The 25604-nt window shown below is 42.7% G+C and overlaps 1 protein-coding gene across 1 annotated transcript in view; it reads left to right on the top strand.

Annotated features, from left to right (window-relative positions):
• LOC126188067 (proton-coupled amino acid transporter-like protein CG1139) overlaps window positions 1–25604 on the top strand; it is a 129348-nt gene that overhangs the window by 27491 nt on the left and 76253 nt on the right. The window contains exons 2-3 of the mRNA XM_049929512.1: window positions 7084–7195; window positions 15912–16039. Of these exons, the coding sequence (XP_049785469.1) occupies window positions 7127–7195; window positions 15912–16039 (197 nt within the window). The 5' untranslated portion in view covers window positions 7084–7126. The remainder of the gene's footprint in view (window positions 1–7083; window positions 7196–15911; window positions 16040–25604) is intronic.

Genomic DNA, 25604 nt, shown 5'->3' with positions numbered 1-25604 from the left:
TGTCGCAACTGCTACTGCAAGGTTGTTTTGAGCAAATTATACTGGGTTTTGGAGAAAGAAGCAAAATTAAACATTTCAACAAAAGAAATGTAGCTGGTACTCGAAACACATGATGTTTTTTGAAATAAGAAAGATTAACATTTCAGACAAAAATAAAACGCCAATTCTGTTGCAATTTTGTCAGAATCGTGTAACCCGTCGTATTCTGGCTAGTGAACAGCTGTGACTAAAACTTTCGAAAATATTTTCTTCCTGTTCATCATCTGACAACTATGAACATAATTCACAGCAGACAGTGTACCATCTTTACGTTACTATACCCATTAAAAGTGAAGTTGCGAACATATTCACCTTAATTATCTCTTGATGTGTTAAAGATAAATTATATATATTTATAATCCATTTTGCCGGCCGGTGTGGCCGAGAGGTTCTACGCGCTTCAGTCAGGAACCGCGCGACTGCTACGGTCGCAGGTTCGAATCCTGCCTCGGGCATGGATGTGTGTGATGTCCTTAGGTTAGTTAGGTTTAAGTAGTTCTAAGTTCTAGGGGACTGATGATCTCAGATGTTAAGTCCCATAGTGCTCAGAGCCATTTGAACCATTTATAATCCATTTTAATGTTACGAATTGTCCCAAGCAGTTCATAAAATAATGAACATTTTGTCTTTGTAACCTTATTAATCAATAATAAACAGGTATCAAACATGTTAAAAAGATACTTTCGCTGATGGATTAGGAGATATTTGTAATAAGAAGATTCCGTCCCTCACTCTGTACAGAGATAGGAATGGAAAATGGTACACAATTTGCGGTAATTGTTCATATGTCAAAGATAACTGAAGTTTAGAAAGAAAGTCCGTTGGCAAGTTTCATTGTGTCTATTTAGAACAAAATAAGAGAAGAAATTTCACGTTTTTCATACGAGCAAATTCTCTTTTTAGTAGCTGTTCATGACTTAAAAATTACAGTACTGGTTTGAAAAAAACATAAAATAAAAACTGTAGCTTCTGTCCCATCGCCGTAAATAAAGTTCTGCATGTTAACCATACGCCAACGGCGTTGCCGCAGTGGTAACTCCGGTTCCCGTCAGATCACCTAAGTTACGCGCTGTCGGGCGGGGTGGGTGGCCATCCGATCTGCCGAGCGCTGTTGGCAAGCGGGGTGGACTCAGCCCTTGTGAGGCAAACTGAGGAGCTACTTGACTGAGAAGTAGCGGCTCCGGTCTCGGGAACTGACATTCGGTCGGGAGAGCGGTGTTGCTGACCACATGCCCCTCCATACCCGCATCCAGTGATGATGACTGTGGTCTGAGAAGGACACGGTGGCCGGCCAGTATCCTTGGGCCTTCATGGCCTGTTCAGAGTGGAGTTTAGTTTTAGAGCATGTTAACCATATGGAAAAACACTCTCCTCTTTGCGTGCTATCATTGGCCAAAATCTCCTTTCCATATACACTACTGGCCATTAAAATTACTACACCACGAAGATGACATGCTACAGACGCGAAATTTAACCGACAGGAAGAAGATGCAGTGATATGCAAATGATTAGCTTTTCAGTGCTTTCACACAAGGTTGGCGCCGATGGCGAGACCTACAACATGCTGACATGAGGAAAGTATCCAACCGATTTAGCATACACAAACAGCAGTTTACCGGCATTGCTTGGTGAAACGTTTTTGTGATGCCTCGTTTAAGGAGGAGAAAAGCGTACCATCACGTTTCCGACTTTGATAAAGGTTGGATTGTAGCCTATCGCGATTGCGGTTTATCGTATCGCGACACTGCTGCTCGCGTTGGTCGAGATACAATGACTGTTAGCAGAATATAGAATCGGTGGGTTCAGGAGGGCAATACGGAACGCCGTGCTGGATCCCAATGGCCTCGTATCACTAGCGGTCGAGATGACAGGCATCGTATCCGCATGGCTGTAACGGATCGTGCAGCCACGTCTCGATCCCTGAGTCAACATATAGGGACGTTTGTAAGACAACAACCATCTGCACGAACAGTTCGACGACGTTTGCAGGAGCATGGACTATCAGCTCGGAGACCATGGCTGCGGTTACCCTTGACGCTGCATCACAGACAGGAGCGCCTGCGATGTTGTACTCAACGACGAACCTGGGTGCACGAATGGCAAAACGTCATTTTTTCGTATGAATCCAGGTTCTGTTTACAGCCTCATGATGGTCGCATCTGTGTTTGGCGACATTGCGGTGAACGCACATTGGAAGCGTGTATTCGTCATCGCCATACTGGTTTATCACCTGGCGTGATGGTATGGGGTGCCATTGGTTACACGTCTCGGTCGCCTCTTGTTCGCATTGACGGCACTTTGAACAGTGGACGTTACATTTCAGATGTGTTACGACCCGTAGTTCTAACCTTCATTCGATCCCTGCGAAACCCTACATTACAGCAGGATAATACACGACCGCATGTTGCAGGTCCTGTACGGGCCTCTCTGGATACAGAAAATGTCCGACTGCTGCCCTGGCCAGCACATTCTCCAGATCTCTCACCAATTGAAAACGTCTGGTCAATGGTGGCCGAGCAACTGGCCCGTCACAATACACCAGTCACTACTCTTGATGAACTGTGGTATCGTGTTGAAGCTGCATGGGCAGCTGTACCTGTACACGCCATCCAAGCTCTGTTTGACTCAATGCCCAGGCGTATCAAGGCCGTTATTACGGCCAGAGGTGGTTGTTCTGGGTACTGATTTCACAGGATCTATGCACCCAATTAGCGTGAAAATGTAATCACATGTTAGTTCTAGTGTAACATCTTTGTCCAATGAATACCCGTTTATCATCTGCATTTCTTCTTTGTGTAGCAATTTTAATGGCCAGTAGTGTATCTAACGGTCTTCGAGATGTGACGGATGTTATGAATATTTCATTACCGTGCTCGTGCGATCGGCAATGAAAATACTACTTAAAATCCATTTTTTCGAGGCTGGAGACAGATAGAGAGAGCACCTCCCAAGTCTAAAGAAAAAAATCAATATCTTAGCTAAATTTCATTTACAGTAACGTATGATGTAATGTGCACCAAATGCAAAATTATAGCGACTTCTATTTTTCACTGCAGAGTTTTCCAGCTTCTTATTTATATAGCACATATCACAAAAATTATGACAATTAACGAAATGATGGGCATTTTACTATGAAGCTGACGTGTAAAACTACAAGTCACGTAGGAAAACAGTTTTTTTTACCGAATATATTCTGCGAAATGTTTTGAGAAATACAGCAGGGTGTGCTCCTCGATTCTGTCAGCGCAGCGCTGCACCAAGTCTGGCCCGTTCTGGGTGACGTCACATTGACCGCGCCGCGGCCCTCTCTCTAGGTGGTGGTGAAAAAATGTGAGAGGAGATCCATTCTACACGTCCCATAGGAAGACGAAGTAATGCTCAAAGTGCTGCATGGAAGGGCAGCTGTTTATAAATACTTCTGTTTTACTTCACAAGTATGTCGAAAAAGCAGGGAAGAAAAGTTAATTGTCAAAGAGAGATGTACGCCATAAATGACTGAGCATCAGTCAGTTGTTTATGCCATGCAATTGCGACTGTGAAAATAACTTTTTCTTAAAATACATAGTTGTGATATCTGCCGCGATGAAATGCCATCCATTCGCACTCAAGCGAAACAGAGAGGAACGAGATGTGAATAACACGCTACCAAATACAGAAAACCTAAAAAATTCATTCGGAATTAAGCTCAGTATAGATTTCGTAGTTAAGACAGAAGGAAACAGTAAATTTTATTGTCCATCCTGGAAGGTGTTGACCTTCCAAACTGTGGTGAAAATGTCTGGCGCTGTTTGAAATATATGTTCTATCATGATCTGTATTTCAGATCAATAGATTTTTATCGTATTAACGACAACTTTTATCACAATTTGTAGTTCGTCGTCGAAATGTACTTACCATAAATATGGCCATCTGACGAATAAGTATGCATAAGTATCAATGGAAGATCATGGGCAAATAATTTCAAAATAATGCATCGCGACTGGAAGCTGTTTTTGCTCATATCTTCGTGCACCAGTAAGAAATACAAGATTATGTAGTATGGTAGTGGAACGAATACGTAATTAGAAAAGGAAGGAAGAATAAGCTATAGGGTCCCACCGAGAAGCCAGGTCATTATAGGCGGAGCGCAAGCTCGCATTGTTTAAGGAAAGCGACCGCGTCCTTTTCAAAGGAACAATGATTGTTGTGTTAAGTGACTTACGTAAACCACGAGAAACTTAAATCTTGTTGGGCAGACCGTTATTTGAACCCAGCTCCTTCCGAAGGTGTGTCCACCACAAGCAGTTTCTCTCTTACAAGGGAACCTCCCAGTCGCACCCCCCTCAGATTTAGTTATGAGTTGGCACAGCGGATAGGCCTTGAAAAACTGAACACAGATCAGTCGAGAAAACTGGAAGAAGTTATGTGGAACTATGAAGAAAAATAAGTAAAATATACAAAATGAGTAGTCCATGCGCAATATAGGCAACATAAAGTATAATGTGAGCCCAAGAGCGCCGTGGTCCCGAGGTTAGCGTGAGCAGCCGCGGAACGCGAGGTCATTGGTTCAAGTCTTCCCTCGAGTGAGTAGTTTAATTTTTTTTATTTTCGCAAATTTATGACCTGTCCGTTCGTTCATTGACGTCTCTGTTCACTGTAATAAGTTTAGTGTCTGTGTTTTGCGACCGCACTGCAAAACCGTGCGATTGGTAGACGAAAGGACGTGCCTCCCCAATGGGACCCGAAAACATTTGATCGCAAGGTCATAGGTCAACCGATCCTTCCACAGGAAAACACGTCTGATATATTCTACACGGCGCTGGTGACGGCCGCAGCTGCTCACGCTAACCACGGTACCACGGCGCTCTTGGGTTAACACTCTACTTGATGTTGCATATATTGCACATGGACTACTCAGTTTGTATATTTTACTTTTCTTTTCATAGTTCCACACAACTTCTTCTTGTTTTCTCGATTGATCTGTGTACAGTTTTTCAATGCCTGTCCACTGTGCCAACTTATAACTACATCTGAGGGCGGTACGATGGGGAGGTTCCCTCGTCAGTAGAAAGAGAGCAACGCAGCTGCGAATGTGGACGGAATGCGAGTTTTATCCTTCGATGTATTGAAACATAAAGCAGTATACGCCTAGACAACGTTTATGTTGAGAATATCAACTAAATCTCAATTTCTAAAATAGTAAATGGGTTGGAATGGGCGAAGGAAGAATTTGGAGTAAAGATAACCACTGGCGTTGAATATTCTCCTAGATATGGATAACAGTTTGCGTAAATTAATGCAAGGCACTGTATTCTAATGAGAACTGACAACATGAGCAATGAAACTCAGAAACATTTTTGAAGATTGTATAGGAAGATTAAAACTGAACATTAAGATATTATGCCGACGACCCGACGAAAAAGTCGATGTACACTACTGGCCATTAAAATTGCTACACCAAGAATAAATGCAGATGGCAAACGGGTATTCATTGGACAAATATATTATACTAGAACTGACATGTGATTATTTTCACGCAATTTGGATGCACAGATCCTGAGAAATCAGTACCCAGAACAACCACCTCTGGCCGTAATAACGGCCTTGATGCGCCTAGGCATTGAGCCAAACAGAGCATGGATGGCGTGTACAGGTACAGCTGCCCATGCAGCTTCAACACGATACCACAGTTCATCAAGAGTAGTGACTGGCGTATTGTGACGAGCCAGTTGCTCGGCCACCATTGACCAGACGTTTTCAGTTGGTGAGAGATCTGGAGAATGTGCTGGCCAGGGCAGCAGTCGAACATTTTCTGTATCCAGAAAGGCCCGTACAGGACCTGCAACATGCGGTCGTCCATTATCCTGCTGAAATGTAGGGTTTCGCAGAGATCGAATGAAGGGTAGAGACACGAGTCGAACACATCTGAAATGTAACGTCCACTGTTCAAAGTGCCGTCAATGCGAACAAGAGGTGACCGAGACTTTTAACCAATGGCACCCCATACCATCACGCCGGGTGATACGCCAATATGGCGATGACGAATACACGCTTCCAATGTGCGTTCACTTCGATGTCGCCAAACACGGATGCGACCATCGTGATGCTGTAAACAGAACTTGGATTCATCCGAAAAAATGACGTCTTGCCATTCGTGCACCCAGCTTCGTCGTTGAGTACACCATCGCAGGTGCTCCTGTCTGTGATGCAGCGTCAAGGGTAACCGCAGGCATGGTCTCTGAGCTGACAGTCCATGCTCCTGCAAACGTCGTCGAACTGTTCCTGCAGATGGTTGTTGTCTTACAAACGTCCCTATATGTTGACTCAGGGATCGAGACGTGGCTGCACGATCCGGTACAGCTATGCGGATAAGATGCCTGTCATCTCGACCGCTAGTGATACGAGGCCGTTGGGATCCAGTACGGCGTTCCGTATTACCCTCCTGAACCCACCGATTCCATATTCTGTTAACAGTTATTGGATCTCGACCAACGCGAGCAGCAATGTTGCGATACGATAAACCGCAATCGCGATAGGCTACAATCCGACCTTTATCAAAGTCGGAAACCTGATGGTACGCTTTTATCCTCCTTACACGAGGCATTACAACAACGTTTCACCAGGCAACGCCGGTCAACTGCTGTTTGTGTATGATAAATCCTCATGCTAGCACGTTGAAGGTGTCGCCACCGGCGCCAACGTTGTGTGAATGCTCTGGAAAGCTAATCATTTGCATCTTAAACTAAAGCATGGCACAGTATTCTAATGAGAACTGAAAACATATGAACAATGAAACTGAGAAACCTTTTTAAAGATTATATAGGAAGATTAAAACCGAACAGTAAGATATTATGCGGACGACCCGACGAAAAAAGTTTGTGTAGAACTGTTACCAGATACTCTTCTCAGAGTCACCATTCTAACAAATCTCGTAATGAGTGTCTTGGATATGAAACAACCATTTTCTATGGTTCTGTAACTTGACTTTTACTCTGCTTCTCTTTGACCGCATTTGATCATAGTGGAAACATCTATCAGGACTAAAATATCAAATGTCTGTTTCAGAGAAGACATTTAAAGTGTTAACTCACTCAGCGTCTATCTGGAGATGAGCCAGGATAACCCAGCCTTTTCGGACCAGTCGCCGCAGGAGAATGGCGTCGGTGGCAGTGTGCCGGTGAGTATAAGAGTTGACGTGGACTGTACGGCTAATTTAAAGAGTGCGAATTGCATCCAAATACATGAGTACTGTATCTTAAATGCTTTTTAAAATGACTCCAGGATTGGATATCAGACGGTAAGGAAAAGTAAGGAGGAGGCTCACAGGTTAGGTAAACTAAACGATTAACGTCAGTTTTTGTTTTCCACTTTGGAGTGAAGGAGTGGTGTTTTTCTTCTTCTGTACATTTCTTTTTCTTTACTCTCTCTGTCTTGTCGTCTTCCTCCTATGAGTCTTCTTCAGAGCTACTTCTCTACCGCACTCCACACTCCCCGGACTTATGCCCTCTTGACTACAACTTGACTCCTAAATAGAAGGAATCACTTCTTGGCATTCGCCTCAGTATTGTTACAAATATTCGTCGAGCCACAGACCACTCCACAAGAACTGTCAACCCAACAGTCAGTGCTAAGGGTATCCCACGACTCCCACATCGCTGGCAACAGTTATACACAATCCTGTTGACTACTTTGAAGGACGGTGAAACTTTGAAACATGTATGTGTTTTTTGTAAGTTGTAAATTAATAGTTGCTATTGTTCAAGTTTCAACCCTCGTGCTTTTTTAGTTTTTTTCATATCTCAAATAGTCGTCGTTCTGCCATACGAATAAAAAAAAATGAATCCAACACACTCTTTTCACTTTTCTGCCACTATCCAGTCATCAAAAAGCCAAATACAGGTAACGGATTATCTGGGTGCATGTTGCATAGATCATTTGAAAGTCTTTTTTTCAAAATTTTTTTGGATCAAGTCGGTTTTCGAATATCTTTACATGATCAGTTTTAACATTAATGAACATATTGTTTGTCATTGCTACTCAAGAAACTACGCATAAAAATTAGGTTTTCCAGGCCATAAACTTTAAACCAGAAAATTCTCTGTGATAAAAGATTTGTCCAGAACAAATGATTGTACAAGTAGGATAGTATATGTATGGGGTGATTCCGTGATAGTGCTACAAACTTTCAGGGAAGATGGAGAAAGGTAAATGTATCAGTTTTAGGTAAATTACCCTGTCCCGGAAACGGCCGAGACGAAAGTTATAAGCGAAAGTCGTTCTGATACATCTGATCGTGGGATACACGTACCGATAGTGTTGTTGCTGAGATTACAGGGTATGAAATCCGACGAGCACTTAGGTATAGAGATTGGGACAATAAGTAGTAGTACTAGCTTTATTCATTCGTAGATCTCTTTTTACAAGGATATAGGATATGTCAAAGTATTTACAAATTTAGATCAATTTAAAATAAGCTAATTCGTATACACATATATTTACGGACGTCTAGTTATGAGGCAATCATTAGATTTACTCCTGGTATACAATACCTTTTTTCAAATAACTTATTAAATAATGTAATGCCACATTGTTCACTCATATCTCACTATCAGTCACTGTACACACTATACACACATTGTTTCATAACACTTCACTCACTACACACACACACACACACACACACACACACACACACACACACACACACTGGTGGTCTCTGGGCCATTTTCTGTACCGCAACTTCCCATTTGCTATTCCGAAAAACTGAGTCAGCATCCCTCCATAATGAGTGAGATGTTGAACTCAGAAACAGGAAGAGGTGTTAGTAGTGTGCTATGCATAGCTTGGGGTAAGTATTTCTAGAAAGGAAAAAAAAGGAAAAAACCATAAAGTGAAGGTGTTATGTGGAATGTTGGATATTTTATAATCATTATTATTATTTATTTGCATAACGTTCTTTATCAAACCTCTACTCTGTTTTAGCTAAGTAATCCTTCTATGATTAAATGTATTGCATAACAGGTACATTTTAGCTGCCTCTTTAAATAAGTGTATTTTGGCAATTTCTTTAATCTCTTTCGGTAATTTATTGTACAGTTATATTCCTTGGTAGAAAATGTTGTTTTGAGTTTTATGTTTATTTTTTCTTGGTAAATGTAAGTTGAGTGTGTCTCTTGTTGCATGGTCATGGACATAGCTATTTTTGCAGTAATTAGCAATGTTATTTTTTATTTATACAACTGACTGGTAAATGTATTCACAGGGAGCAGTTAAAATCCCCAGTGTTCTGGACAGATCTTTAGAATGAGCTCGACTAGTATTTTTGGTTATTATTCTTATGGCTCTTTTCTGGAGTTAGAAAATTGTGTTCATATTTTGTGCATTTGTACCCCAAAAAAGAATTCCATAGCTAAGAACTGAGTATACATATGAATAATATGTAACTAAAAGACACTGTATGTTACACACTGATGATAGGATTCTAAGGGCATAACATGCTGATGACATTCTGTTTGCAAGTACCTTTGTGTGTTCACACCACTTCAACTGAGAATCGATATTCATTCCCAGAAATTTTGCATTTGTTACACAGTCTGTAGAGGTGCCATCTACATTTAATTTAACATTGTTATTTTTCCTCTTCAAACTGAAATTCGTGGCATTAGTTTTCTTTACGTTCAATGTCACTTTGTAACTTATTGACCAATCATAAACTTCCTTGAGAGTTTCATTTGCTTTCTTGGCGAGGAGTTCTCTTGTTTTCTCAGTGACTATAAAATTAGAAGCAATAGGAATAAGAAGGGTAGCTAACGACTGGTTTCGATAATACCTAACAGATAGGGTACAAAGAGTAGAGATAACACATACTTCAAATACAGCTAAACATTTAGTAAAACACTTATCAGAACCAAAATACATTAGTATAGGGGTTCGGCAAGGTAGCATATTAGGACCAATACTGTTCCTGATATACATCAATGACTTTCCCAGTAGTGCTATTCATGGTGAAAAAATCCTCTTCGCTGTTGACAGCGTCATTGATGTATATCAGGAACAGTATTGGTCCTAATATGCTACCTTGCCGAACCCCTATACTAATGTATTTTGGTTCTGGTAAGTGTTTTACTAAATGTTTAGCTCTATTTGAAGTATGTGTTATCTCTACTCTTTGTACCCTATCTGTTAGGTATGATCGAAACCAGTCCTTAGCTACCCTTCTTATTTTGCTTATAATTTATTTAATAGAATCTTGTGGGTGACTGTATCAAACGCCTCAAATAATTCAATGCAGATGGCGTACTGTGTACTGACATAGGCAGTCCTGGTTTACAATGTCTGTATTGTAGTAGACTGCGGTCTGTATTTACAAGTTCAAGTCTAACATCGATCAGCCCGAACCATATGGAGTTGCACCCGGTGACGGATGATTTTCGTGTGTGAGCAAGCACGTAAAGGAAGCAGCAGAGGGTGTGGGGAGTTGTACAGGACCTAATATTCACATAGAAGACATCCGGCTCACACCATGCTTTGAAGACTGTTTCAAGGATTAAGTGACCACTAACTACACCGATCGCAGACGTACAAGATGCAGTGCTTGTTCAAGTGGAAGAGGCGCCTGCAATCAGCTCTCGCTCAGTTGCACGTGAAATGAATGTTTTTCAGAGTACTTTGTGGCATGTATTACGGAAAATGCAGCTACACCTGTACCAACCAAAGTAATTGCTTGCTTTGACTTCTGCTGACTTCGGATCGCATTTCGTGTTCAGCCAGTAGTTCTTGCAGCGCCTTAAAGTCGATCCTCACTTTCCTGCATATGTACTTTTCACGGGTGAAGCCTGTTTCACGAGAGAGGGAGCGCAAAATAGCCACAATAGTCATATTTGGGTCGATGAGAACCTCCACGCTACAATTGTAAAAAGTCATCAATACAGACTATCTGCCAACGTGTGGGCAGGCATAGTCAACGATTATGTACTTGGCCCGTATCCTCTTCCTCCGGGTTTAAATGCACCAGTGTGCACATGTTTATCAGAGGCATACTATCCAGGTTCCTGGAACATATCCCACTTGTAATTCGTCAACGGATGTGGTTCCAACATGATGGAGCCCCACCTCACTTTGGACTGAGGTCTCGTGAACCCCTTGATCAAACATTCCTTGAAAAATGGATAAGTGGAAAAGGTTCTGTTTCGTGGGAAGAACTTTCACCTGACCTCACACGACTCGATTTCTTCTTGTGCGGTCATGTGAGAGACTTCTTGTAAGAGGTGTGTATCGAGACTGAAAAGAATCTCATGGCGAGATTTCTCGTTGCCTGCGACACTGTTTAAACGACAGAGGGAATTTCAGAGCGGGTGTGACAGAACTTCGTACGACGATGCCATGCCTACAATGACGCCATTTTGAACAACTGTTGCAAATGCAGCAACTTACGAAACTTGTGCAGGTAAATTGAATTCATCATTATTGTACCGTGGACTTAAGGTTTTCGGTCTCTCTGATATCAAGTTACTTGCGCCATTGCTAGTCCATCAACACGGGAAATTATCTGAGGGTATTAGAACTGTTCAGCGGGAATTCTGTACGCCATGATCAGCATACGAAAGTTGTAGCCTTAGTTCCAGCGCTGCGCGAGTCTGAGGTGGAGCGTTATATTCAGGGCGATTCAAAAACAAATGTACAAACTTCGCGAGTGAAATTTGTGGACAAAAAGAAGAGTAAAATGTCGAAGAAAGTTTTGTCTGAAACTGCTTGATTTCCAAGTTATGGTGCATAATGTCATTTGTGGTAGGGATTACATCACGTTCCAGTAGAGGCTTTTGGCGCGTCGTGTTCGCCTGCATATCGACTGATGTTGCTTTGCCGACGGTGCCCCTGCACATTCCACTCGGACGGAAAAACAGTATCTCAAAGCTCCTCATCGCGATAAGTTGACACGTCGTGCAGGACCAGTGGTTTGGCCTGCCAGATCTCTGGATCTCAACCGCTCGACTTAATCTTTGTGGCTGTCTCGTGGAACTCGTGTATGTGTCGCAACTGAGAATGTAGCTCAACTACAACACCGGACTGAAAATAGCTGTGCAACTGTGCAGAATGAGATGAACGGAGCCTGCAAATTTTCGAGAGCGGTAAGAAGTCGAGCACGTCATTGTCTTCGTCTACATGGACATCATTTTGAAAATGTCCTGGGGTAAACGGACAGTACAAAGTTGAGTTGAATTTCGTGTCGTTGCTTTCTGAGAAGAATTAATTTTATGTTATTTGTGTTGGACTTGTGATGCATACTTTATAACTCCGAAATAAAGCAATTTCAGACAAAACTTTAACTTTTTACTCTTACGTTGGTATATACATTACACTCACGAAGTGTGTACAGTTACATTCGAATGTTCCTGTATAATATTGTGGAGGTGCAGTTTAAAGGCTACGATGTCTCTGGGTAACCACCACATACGGTATAATTCTTGCTGCTCGCTGTTATGCAATCAGTACTTTGTGTCTAAGTGAAGAGCTACCCCAGAAAATTGTTAAGGAATTATTATATGCGAAACATTTTACGAGGGCGTTCTACTTGTTTCCAAGAATAGCAGTTATTCTACGAGTAAAAATCAACGAAAATTAATTGATTGAGCAGCCCAATGGTATATTTGTTCTAATTCAAGTTCTCATCAGTATGAACACCCAAAGATTTTTATAGTTGTGTCCTGTTTATTGAGTCCTGTTCATGCGTTACATCAGTTGTTGGTATGCATCTATCGCTGTATTTTCTCAAAATTTAAGTTCAAAATGGTTCAAATGGCTCTGAGCACTATGGGACTTAACAGCTGTGGTCATCAGTCGCCTAGAACTTAGAACTACTTAAACCTAACTAACCTAAGGACATCACACACATCCATGCCCGAGGCAGGATTCGAACCTGCGACCGTAGCAGTCGCACGGTTCCGGACTGCGCGCCTAGAACCGCGAGACCACCGCGGCCGGCAAAATTTAAGTAGAGTTCATCTTCAAAGAACCACTTAATAATTTCTTCTGTTGGTCTTTCTCTAACGAGATTCATTGCAACACTAATATCGTTTGCAAAAAGTACTGATTGTGCGGCAAATTCATGTCTGAAAGAACAGATACCATATCCATATCTATATATATAAAAGAAAGTTGTGTTAGTTACACTATTTATAACTCAAGAACGGCTGGACCGATTTGGCTGAAAATTGGTGGAGAGGTAGCTTAGAACCAGGAGACGGACGTAGGATACTTTTTATCCCGTTCGACCGCTATAAAACGTGGTATAACAAAAACACATCTGGCATGGAATAACAAAACGCAAATGTCAGGTAAACGTCACTATAAAACGTGGTTAACAAAAACGCATCTGACATGGAATAAAAAAAGCAAATCACAGCTAAACGTCTATGGTTAAGTGTCAGTATATATCATTAATCAAAAATTTAAAAAATAATTTGTATTTTCTTAGAATCATCATTAAGTATGCCGCGACCAAGACGATCGAATATTTCTCGACAAAGCCGTAATGCAAGAAGGATACAAAACATTGCGAATGAAAGGACTGAAGAAAAACAACAAATTGCCCGTGAAGAGCGCCGCGTTAGTATGGCTCGACTTCGTGCTTCTCAATCACAAGAACAAAGTGAGGCAGCCCGTGAAACGGCTCGGTTGGCAATGCGAAATCGTCGAACGAACAACAGAGATCAACATGTAGATAATTTTCGACGCACAAGAAGAGATTTATCACGTGATGATTTGAATCGAGCAGCGTTTAGATACGATTGCAGCACTGATTACTGCTTGCATTCTTGCGTTTGCATTGGGCCGATGAACGTTGTTTGCGAATATTGTGGAGCACTGAAGTTTTCCGGAGAAACGCAAGGATTGTGCTGCCTTAGTGGGAAAGTGAAATTGCCATTATTGACTCCGCCACCTGAGCCATTGCATTCATTGCTTTGTGGCGAAACACCCGAATCACGTCATTTTCTTGCAAACACCCAAAAATACAATAGTTGTTTCCAAATGACAGATTCACCATCGAATTGGATCATTGCTACCTCTCGAAGATGGTTTAGTGAGCGAGCAATTTTAGCGGCTAAGAATAAAAATGGTTCAAATGGCTCTGAGCACTATGGGACTCAACTGCTGAGGTCATTAGTCCCCTAGAACTTAGAACTAGTTAAACTTAACTAACCTAAGAACATCACAAACATCCATGCCCGAGGCAGGATTCGAACCTGCGACCGTAGCGGTCTTGCGGTTCCAGACTGCAGCGCCTTTAACCGCACGGCCACTTCGGCCGGCGGCTAAGAATAAAGATGTATATGACCTAAACTACATAATTCAGAATGAGATCATTGGTAAAATGCATTCATTCAAATCTATTGACTGTGTAACAAATGAAGATGAAGCCACCAACTATCCAATTGAATTTTTAAACTCCTTGCTTACCACCGCACAATTTACGCCTAAAAGTTGGCTCCGTAGTAATCATGCTTCGAAACATAAACCAACCAAAACTGTGCAACGGTACGCGTTTGGTGGTAAGTAAATTGATGAACAATGTTGTTTACGCGACGATACTCAAAGGAAAATTTGAAGGTGAGGAAGTTCTCATTCCGAGGTTCCCAATGATCCCAACCGATATGCCGTTTGAGTTTAAAATACTTCAATTTACGATCCGTCTTGCATTCGCCATGACCATTAACAAATCACAAGACCAATCCTTGAAAGTTTATGGTTTAAATCTGGAATATCCGTGTTTTTTACATGGTCAATTATATGTGGCATGTTCACGGGTCGGGAAACCATCTGCATTGTTTGTTCTTGCGCCTGATAATAAAACAAAAAATGTCGTGTATCACATGGTACTTAATTGAAGAGTGGAAGCTATGCACCGAGAAACATAAAGAATAAAGAATCATTAAAATAGTTAATTTTTTTATTTGTATTTCCTAATAAAAAATTGAACTTAACATCCAAAATCTGATTATTTATTGGCTTTAAGGCGGAACAGAGTTCGCCGAGTAAGCTAGTAAGTATATAGTTCTGGCAACACCGGCCATGACCATCTTCTTCTGTGTGGATGCACACATATTCCCTGAACTCCTACAGGACTTGGTAAGAATGTCTTCCAAGAGTAGTGAGTGTGTTGAGGTGGGACACTACGAATGTAGCGAGTGGACATGCAAGGTGAGAATGTGGGTCTCGCGGGAGGCGTGCGCAAGATAGTCCCCGCAGGCGCGCTGTCCTGTGAGCCCTCGGTGGCTCAGATGGATACCGGCACGGTAGCTCAGCGTGTTCGGTCAGATGGTTAGAAGCCCTCTGTAATAAAAAAAAAACTGAGCTAATCGATCAACTACGAACTTAAACGGATGTCTTGCGACGTCCGCCCCGAGCAGATGCAACGAACAAAAGCGAACAAAATGAGATTAAAATAAATAAATAAATAAAAATGGATAGAGTGTCTGCCATGTAAGCAGGAGATACCGGGTTCGGGTCCCGGTCGGGGCACACATTTTCACCTGTCCCCATTGATATATATCCACGCCCGTTAGCAGCTGAAAGTATTAATACAATTCTAATCACTAAATATTATGTTTCGTGCACAATTACAGAAAGGAAAAAAAATCTTCGGTGTGGCCCAGACGTCACAAATTTATTTTCAGACCTCAAGGAAAACCTACACCAAGATGGTCGGGTACAGATTTGAGCCCAGCTCGTCTCCAAAACCAGTCCAGATTTGCACCAAGTTACTAGCCTTAGAGTTGTGTATGCTGCCAGAGAGGAGGCGGGCACGAGACGCTCTGTTCCCTGCGAACGGTGCGACGCAACGCATATGCCTTTGGCTCAGGCTGCCACTGATTTCTGATGGTCTCTGTTGGCAGGAGTCCGCGACTTCCTGCGACAGGGGGAAGCGCTCTGTCGTCAGTCTCACTGGTGGCGACCGGGACAATCTCAATGACAGCGGTGCGAAGGCGACGCCGGAGTCTGATCAACCTCCACCGTACAACAGGTAAGCCAATGAACGCAACAAACCTTAACGGTTTAGCAATAATTATAATTTGTTATCACATTTTATCATCAAGCAGGTATCAAAAAAAGCATCTGAATCTAGTCAACGTCTTTACAAACCGTTTTGCTCTAGAATACGCTCGAGAAAATTTAGTCAGATTAAGTTTCACCTAACAACCTTTTGTGAAATAAGGAAAATTATTAAATCTTTAAAAAATAAATGTTCTGTTGGAGTAGATGACATCTCTAATAAGATATTAAAACAATGTGGAGCAATTACAGCTGAGGTTTTGAGTCACATATGTAATGCATCATTGACTCAAGGTATTTTCCCAGACAGGTTAAAATATGCCATTGTCAGGCCGCTCTACAAAAAGGGCGACACCACAGATTTCAATAATTATCGGCCAGTATCTTTGCTTACAGCTTTTTCAAAAGTCTTCGAGAGATTAATGTACTCAAGAGTGGTTAGCCATCTCAACGGTAATGGGATACTTAGTAAATGACAGTTCGGATTTCAAAAATGCTGTTCCACTGAGACAGCAATATACAGTTTCACTGTCCGCATGATAGAGTCTTTAAATAGTAAAATGTCACCAATTGGGATTTTCTGTGACTTATCCAAAGCATTTGATTGTGTGAACCATGACATTATATTACAGAAATTACAGTTCTATGGTATAAATGGAATAGTATATGAGTGGTCTTAAGTCGCACCTACAGAACAGGAAGCAAAAAGTTTCCTTATAAGGGTCAAGTGATTTAAACAAGTTTGCCACTTCATCTAACTGGGGTGAAAGTCATGAATCCCATAAAAGAAACTCCAATTGAAAATAATACAAATAAGGTCTTTGGAAAAGTCATTAATTGGTTTTCTGCAAATGGGCTTGCTCTAAACTTCGAAAAAACACAGTGCATCCAATTTTCTACTGCAAAAAGTACAGTTCCTTCAATAAATATTATACATCAACAGAAGTCAGTAGACAGGGTAGAGCATACTAAGTTTTTGGGTGTACACATAGATGAGAATCTCAATTGGAAAATTCATATTTTGGATCTTCTAAAGCAACTAGGTTCAGCAACTTTTGCAATCAGAATAATTGCCAGTTTAGAGGATACAGAAATTAGTAAGCTAACATACTTTCCACACTTTCACTCTCTGATGTCATATGAAATAATATTTTGGGGTAACTCAACATTTAGACAAAAAGTATTCACTTCCCAAAGGAAGTTGTTAGAATAATGTGTGGGGTTCATAGTCGTACATCTTGTAGGCATCTTTTTAAAAGAAAGACGGCCGATGTTGCCAGAACTATATACTTATTAGGATATGGTGTCTGTTCTTTCGGACATATCCTCTGTGCCCTCGGTGGCTCAGATGTATAGACCATCTGCCATATAAGCAGGAGACCCAGTCGGGGCACACATTTTCACCTGTCCCCGTTGATACATATCAACGCCTGTTAGCAGCTGAAGGTATTATATAATTCTAATTTCGTTCTAGACAGCTGCAGGTCATCAATGGTGTCTGTTCTTTCGGACATGAGTGTATTGGGGTGGGACACTACGAATGTAGTGTGTGGACATACAAGGTGAAAATAAGCGTCTCGCGGGAGGCGTGGGCGAGATAGTCCCTGCAGGGGCGCTATCCTCTGTGCCCTCGGTGGCTCAATGGGTAGAGCGTCTGCCATGTAAGCAGGAAATCCCGTGTTCGAGTCCCGGTCGGTGCAAACATTTTCACCTGTCGCCGTTGATATATATCAACGCCGTTAGCAGCTAAAGGTATTAATATAATTCTAATTTCGTTCTAGACAGCTGCAGGTGATCAATGATGTGTGTTCTCTCGGACATGTCCAAAAGAATAGACACCATATCCATATAAGTATATAGTTATATTAATGGTTCTATGTTATTAGGCATATAATCAGGACTGGAATTTGAGTCGTTGATTTTTCATTAGACCGTAAGGTAGAGCGTTCAAGCGTCCAAGAACAAGGAGGACCACTACCGACAGCCGGTTCCAGGACTTACCAAGTCATGTTGACAGACATGCAAGGTTGATGTTGAAGTCTGTCGTAGCCAACACCTTTGAAAGCTTAACTCTTGATGACTATGTGAGAAGTGTGCTAAAGTGTATTACTGCGAGCAAACAGCTGGGTTGCAACATCTCTGAACAATTAATTTTGTCGATTCTGATCATGAATTCTTCTCCGAGAGCGTAGGTTTAATTAGTGTGCACGTTTTCGACGGGACTGCTAGGTGATGCGGTCATGCTATCAGGGTCGATTAAGTACACTGTTGATGAATGACGTCCTTGACGCTTCAGCCCAATGTGTCACATGTTTAGCACGAATACAAGTCTACAACAGAGAAATTCAAATCTAAAACATCTTAAATTAAGGACATGCTTGTCAAATTTCGTAGCTCCCTTAATAAATCATTTTCTACGTCTCGTCCCTTCTCTTCCAATTCTACCGTACACACATCCCTTTCTGTCCATCCCTCAATCTCAGGTTCATCCCAAAATAATTCATTAAATATTTCCTTGCCCCAGATTCATTCCTTCCCCTCTAAACCTCTAGCAGTTTAAAACTTCTCTCGTTTCCACAAATGCGGCAGTAACGACCGTAACGTCCTACCGCATCAACGCCAGTCAGTCATACTAAAATCACACTCCTCCTTCATATAACAATCTAAACGAACTTCATTACTCAAACTATCACCATCCACACTATTTACTTCAGCCCTCTCTAAATTTTCTGTTAGTTCTTCCACACCTTTCGCCGATTCACTATCCACAGCATGCACAAATTTACTGTTTCTCTCCTCCAAAATATCGACACTAGCAGCTTCAACAAAATTACACATCAATTCACTGTTAAACAATTCATCTTCCTGAAATGATACATCCATGCCTAAGCCACCATTACCATAAATATTCATCTCATCAACCTTATCTGCTGATACACCACTTAAATCACTACATAAATTCACCTCAGAAACCTTAATTTCCTCCGTCGACAAATTAACTTTACGTGAATCGTACACAACTTTATCCTCCGCCACTACATTACACAAATTGCTGCTACCTTGTCGTGTAACTGTGGAATACTTATAGCCTGACGCGATCGATAGTAATCGGCCACTTTGATTTTCAATAACTCATGTACTATTTAAGTTACATGCCTGTAATTCATACCAATTTAGGTTTACACTAATAGCTTGCTAAAGACACGTAGATTGACGAAATCAGATGCATCGTTTAGATTTTGTAAATTCGTTGCTGGGTGTTGCTTGTATAATTTATCGTCAGATACTAAACTTTAAACTAATAAATATATTAATCAAAATATCCACGGGTATGCTGCCGGTCTATAGTGTCCAACGGGCACAATATTTCGGCGATCAAACATGTCGCCATCATCAGGTGAACTGACGGACTGAGCTCCTGTGAACGTGCCGGCACGGAGATCCGTACGCTATGGCTGCTCAGAGGGAACTGGGTTTGGTCGCGGCGGCGGCCGATTTAAATACCCTCCGCCCGCGGCGCGCTCCCTCCGCCGTCCGCGCCCAGCGCCACGGTCGCGCGGTGGAACAGATTGCGACGGCGTCTGAGATGACGTCGGTGTGATGGCTCTGTCCGCCGTGGTCGTCACAACTATACGTCTGCTCGATTTACTCTTGATTAACCCGATCGCTGGTTCCCAAGCCTTGCTAAGATTATAGCCACAGTCCCGGTTTATGAGGTCGTCATTGGTGCGAATTTCGATGGCCTCTCTAACAACGCTGTCCCAGTATCTCGACGTCTGTACCAGAATCCTCGTGCGGTCATACTCCATGGCGTGATTTTCCGACAAACAATGTTCAGCGACCGCCGACTTGCTCGGATACATCAGTCGAGTGTGCCTCTGGTGTTCACGGCATCGATCCTCGACGGTACGCATCGTCTGACCAATATACGACTTGCCACATTGACACGGAATCTGGTACACGCCGGCCTTCCTCAAACCGAGGTCATCTTTGGCGCTCCCCACCAGTGCACGAGTTTTATTTGGAGGACAAAACACAGTTCCGACCCGGTGTTTCTTCAGAATGCGGGCGATTTTCCCCGAGAGTGCGCCTGTGTATGGAATAAATGCAATGCCTACCTCCTCCCTCGTGACTTCATCCATCTCAACAGGTTGTGCTGCAGTGGGTGGGCGGAGAGCACGTTGAATCTGCCACTCTGAGTACCCATTTTTTCGAAATACAGTTCTCAGATGTTCCAATTCCTGGGGTAGACTCTCTGCGTCAGAGATAGTGCGCGCCCTATGTACTAGAGTTTTAAGTACCCCATTCCTCTGTGAAGGGTGGTGGCAGCTGTCTGCATGCAAATACAGATCAGTGTGCGTAGCCTTCCGATACACCCCATGACCTAGGGTGCCGTCAGCCCTTCTCTTGATCAAGACGTCAAGGAAAGGTAATTTACCCTCCGTTTCAGTCTCCATAGTGAATTTGATGTTGGGGTGTATGGAGTTTAGATGTGTAAGGAAGTCAAGGAGTTTATCCATACCATGTGGCCAGATGACGAACGTGTCGTCCACGTAACGGAAAAAGCAAGTAGGTTTCCATACGGTTGACGACAGGGCTTCCTCCTCGAAGTTCTCCATGTACAAATTCGCTACCACCGGTGAGAGTGGGCTACCCATGGCGACTCCCTCCGTTTGTTCGTAGTATTCTCCATTAAAAAGAAAATACGTGGAAGTCAAGACATGCCTAAAAAGTTCAGTGGTCTTCTCATCAAACTTCTGACTAATCAATTCTAGTGACTTATTAATAAATATATTGAAAATCCGATAACACCATCAGAATCGTCGTGCAAATAATAGTTTTGTACATCTTTCTTTTCGAGGTATCATGATTCATCTGGCTACTGTTAATTTCTATACGAACTGTGAAATGTCTGCCATTAAGGTTTCACAAAGTCCGCCATCTTTGGCACTCCCGGCGTGTCTGTTTCATTGACACGTCACCATGGAATTCCCAGCCATGCGGCCGATAGACCACGTGGTCCAGCCGTTGTGCGGCATCACGCTCTTGCTAACGAACCGCGCCTTGCCGAGCGGCCTGAGCGGTGGCCGCCAACTCTGAACTTAGAATGTTTCCAGGGCGCGATGACTCGCCCGTTACCTCACAAGCTCCATATGAGCATGTATGTATAAGGGCCGATCAAAAAGTTACCGTCTGAGGGCGTTGCTGCAACGTATTTGTTAAAGCTCTGTATAAAGGAAAGTATGGCCATCCCTTTCTCCTGCGTTTGCCGCCGTCCGTATTTCAGGACTGGCTGAAGCCGCGTCACTCGACATTAGCAGCCAGTGTGGGTCGAAGTGTTAAGTGTGAAGCATAGGAAGTGTTGTGTGTCGTCGAAGTTTTAAATAGAATAATGTCTCAGTGCTGTGCTTTTGGCTGTTTGTTTCGAGGCGAAAAGGGAAGGACAACTGTACAGAATTCCTTCCGAAGGGAGAGATGCAACAAGGAAGAGAATATTCGTCGCAATGGGAAAGGTTGCAGGATCTCGACTTAACCATTCAGTTAATTTTATTCATTCCTGGCCTTTTGTCTGTGCCCCCTTTTTTACATTTCCGTTGCTTAGTTTCCAATCCATTCGAACAGAAAAAAAAAGTCAGAAGAGCTAAGGGGACGGTTTAATGGTAATTTAGTTACAAAATAGATATCTTCCAGATAAAACTGCCACTGTTGGCACAGAAAAATAGTGAGTGGTACTGTGCAAACTTATCATGACTCATAAAAAAATTTGACATAATTTACTGTACAGTTTGGTTTAAACTTATATTTACGATGCTCATAATAATAAATTGTGCGTTGTTCCACACAATATAACGTACAATTTTTTTTCTTCTCTGGGCAAGTATTGAACGAACGGCCTTTAACTCAGTAACCATTAATGTTACCAGGAGACTATTGTTACTGTTGCAACCTGATCCTTATTCTACATTTTATTAATACGATTACAGTTGTTACTGTTTCTTACAGCCCACTTTTGATCGTAGGCCTAGTTTTATTCGAACACATTTTAAAAACATTTTATTCTCTTGTACTTCCGTAATCATTCTCCTAATGTCATAGAACAATTTGCAGACAAAAATTTATGGGATAGATCTGACAAAAATATAAAGCATGTGTAATCAAATGGCTCTGAGCACTATGGGACTTAGCATCTGAGGTCTTCAGTCCCCTATACTTAGAACTACTTAAACCTAACTAACCTAAGGACATCACAGACATCCATACCCGAGGTAGGATTCGAACCTGCGACCGTAGCGGTCGCTCGGTTCCAGACTGAAGCGCCTAGAACCGCTCGGCCACAGCAGCTGGCCATGATGTGTAACCGCCAAGTAACATAGCTCGATGGAACTTGGACCATACATAGAAGGAAATGCTACTGTATAGTACAGAAGATAATTAGAAGAAATATACAGTTTAACGGACAGAAATGACACTTCTATTCAAAGACAATAATTACTCTGTAGTCACCGCAATGGTCCTCTGGGCAATAATATAAAAGGCTGGACTGGTTATTAGTAGCGTGTGTGATGACCACGGACGGCAATGTTGATAGGGCTTTCAATTTCTTCACCAGTGCTGGTAGATGTGGACGTGCTACAAAATGTTTCCCCAACGGAGGCTGCACTTTTCCGGTGGGATTCAAGTCGGGGTAGTGGACAGTCCAGTCCATTCGCCGAATATCCTTCCGTTTCAGAAGCTTCGCCACCTGAGAGACGAAGCAGTCGCGCATTGTCATCCACAAAATTGAAGTCAGGACCGAATGCATCCCTGAAAAGATGCATCGGTAAGGAGTACAGTTCCATAATAACATTTACAGGTGAGAGTACGGTGTTCAAACATTTGAAGGTCAGTACGCCTATGCAACATTATACTTGTCCTCGGAGTCTTTCGCGACGGCATACATGAATAAAACGTTCTCGGTTTTCAAGCTGCGTCAAATCGAATAAAATCCCCGAGCTTTCGGTGTCCATCTCCGCCATCGTCGTCAGGAGTTCACTGACTGCCGGGGCTGCTACGGTTTCTCTCTTATATAGCCATGATGACATCATCAGCAGCCAATCAGATAGACCCAATGTGGCACGCGTGCGTAAGTCGACCCGGGCAGCTAGCGGAGCTATTGCCCGTGGCAGCACCGGTGACGTGAGGTGGCGCCAGGGGCAATGGCCACGTTTGAAACTGCCGCTCCCGCGTCGCGCACATGTCTTTGCTTTCTTTCGGTTTCCAACGCCCGCCCCCATGCCCTGATGAGTGTGTACCCCTGGTCTCTGTTGAAATTGTTGTTTGAACGAATCTCGGCCGCTTGCTTTTTTAACGGAGTCCCAATGTGTAGATGCATGAGCCAACACTTTTGTATTTTCGGACGGTATTTTATGCCCGTTTTCTAGGCAGTGCTCCGCTATGGCTGACTTGTCAAGCTCCCTTTGTTTTATACGGCGCTTGTGCTCAGCACAACGCTCCGCAGCCGTGCGAATTGTTTGTCCGATATACATGCTGCCCACAACCGCAGGGTACACCATACCATACACGCCGGACTCTCGAAGAGCAATGTCGTCTGTAACAGAGCACAACGTATCTCGTATCTTGGGGGCAGGCCGGAACACTAGTTTTAGCCCATGTTTCTGCAGCAGACGTCCTAACTTGCTGCTAGTTGCTCCACAGTATGGCAGGAATGCATTCCGTTTGGCCTATTCTACTGATTCACCAGGTGTCTTTCGTCGGCGGCCCTTGAAAGCGTTTGCTATGATTCTTTTGCTGTGTCCATTTCCCCCGAAAACACGTTTTAAGTTCTGCAATTCAGACTGTATGTGGTCGTCGTCAGAGATAATCTTGGCTCTGTGAACCAGCGTGTTCAGGAGCGCTTTCTTGTGAACAGGGTGGTGGAAACTATTGGCGTTCAAGTACCGATCAGTGTGTGTTGGTTTCCGGTACACTGAATGACCAAGCTGGCCTCCTACGTTCCGCTGAACCAAAACATCCAAGAATGGTAGCTTGCCGTACTTCTCCATCTCGACAGTAAATTTAATGTTGGGATGGACACCATTCATGTGCCCAGGTCGACTTACGCGCGCGCGTCATTTTGGGTCTACCTGATTTGCTGCTGATGATGTCATCACTCCTATACAAGCGAGAAACCGTATCAGCCCCGGCAGTCAGTGAACTCCTGACGACGATGGCGGAGATGGTCATCGAAAGCTCGAGGATTTTATTCGAATTGATGCGACTTGAAAACCGAGAACGTTTTATAACATTATACTTGTCCACACCTTAATACCTGGACCGCCAAAACGATAATGTTCGTCAATGTTACCGGATGCATTACGCGTTCCATTACTTGATATATGGGGTACGTCCAGAATCATGTCGAACATGCTGGTCTAAATGTTATGGTGTGAGGAGGTGTAACGTTGGGTGGGCGTACTGACCCCCAAATCTTTGAACACGGTACACTCACGGGTCCACGTTATCATGATACTGTATTCCTTCCCCATCTGTGTCTTTTCGACGGTGCATTCGGCCCCGACTTCCTTTTTATGGATAGTAATGAGTTACCACATCGAATAGTGCAGGAAGAGGAACTCTTAGAACGAAAGAATGTCAGCAATTGGACTTGTCATCCCATTCCCCTATAGCACGTGTGGGATGCGTTGGGGAGACGTATTGCAGCCCGTCCACATGCACCATCCAGATGTTGACAGTCGTCCTCGTGGGAGAATTGAACGTCCTACCATAAGAACTTCTTACTAACCTTGTGGCTGGCGTGGAAGCACGCTGCAGAGCATGCAATGCCGTCCCTGATGGTCACACATCCGATTAACAACCATACCCCTTTTTAATGTCCAGGGAACCATCATAAATCGCGATGACTTCAGTGTAATTATAGATTCTTAATAAAAGTGTCGTTTCTGTTTGTTCCATTGCATATTTCTTTCAGTTCCCTTCTGTTGTATACTGCACCAGTTCCTTGTATTTATGATCCAACTTTCATTGAACTTGGCAGTGGCATTTTTTTTACCTTTTTTTCCTTTATTAAAACAACAATATATGCACATATGCACAACATATCAGGCGAAAGTTACTTTCGTACTTAAATTTTGACACGAATATACAGGGTGGTCCATTGATAGCGACCGGGCCAAATATCTCACGAAATAAGCATCAAACGAAAGAACTACAAAGAACGAAACTCGTCTAGCTTATAGGGGGAAACCAGATGGCGCTATGGTTGGCCTGCTAAATGGCGTTGCCATAGGTCAAACGAATGTCAACTGCGTTTTTAAAAAAAAATAGGAACCCCCATTTTTATTACATATTCGTGTAGTACGTAAAGAAATATGAATGATTTAGTTGGACCACTTTTCTCGCTTTGTGATAGATGGGGCTGTAATAGTCACAAACGTATAAGTACGTAGTATCACGTAACACTCCGCCTGTGCGGACGGTATTTGCTTCGTGATACATTACCCGTGTTAAAATAGACCTTTTATCAATTGCGGAAAAGG

Source organism: Schistocerca cancellata, chromosome 5, assembly GCF_023864275.1.
Source record: "Schistocerca cancellata isolate TAMUIC-IGC-003103 chromosome 5, iqSchCanc2.1, whole genome shotgun sequence".
Lineage (NCBI taxonomy): Eukaryota > Metazoa > Arthropoda > Insecta > Orthoptera > Acrididae > Schistocerca > Schistocerca cancellata.
Note: the sequence above shows the minus strand (reverse complement) of the source record. Positions and strands in the feature narration are given on the sequence as shown.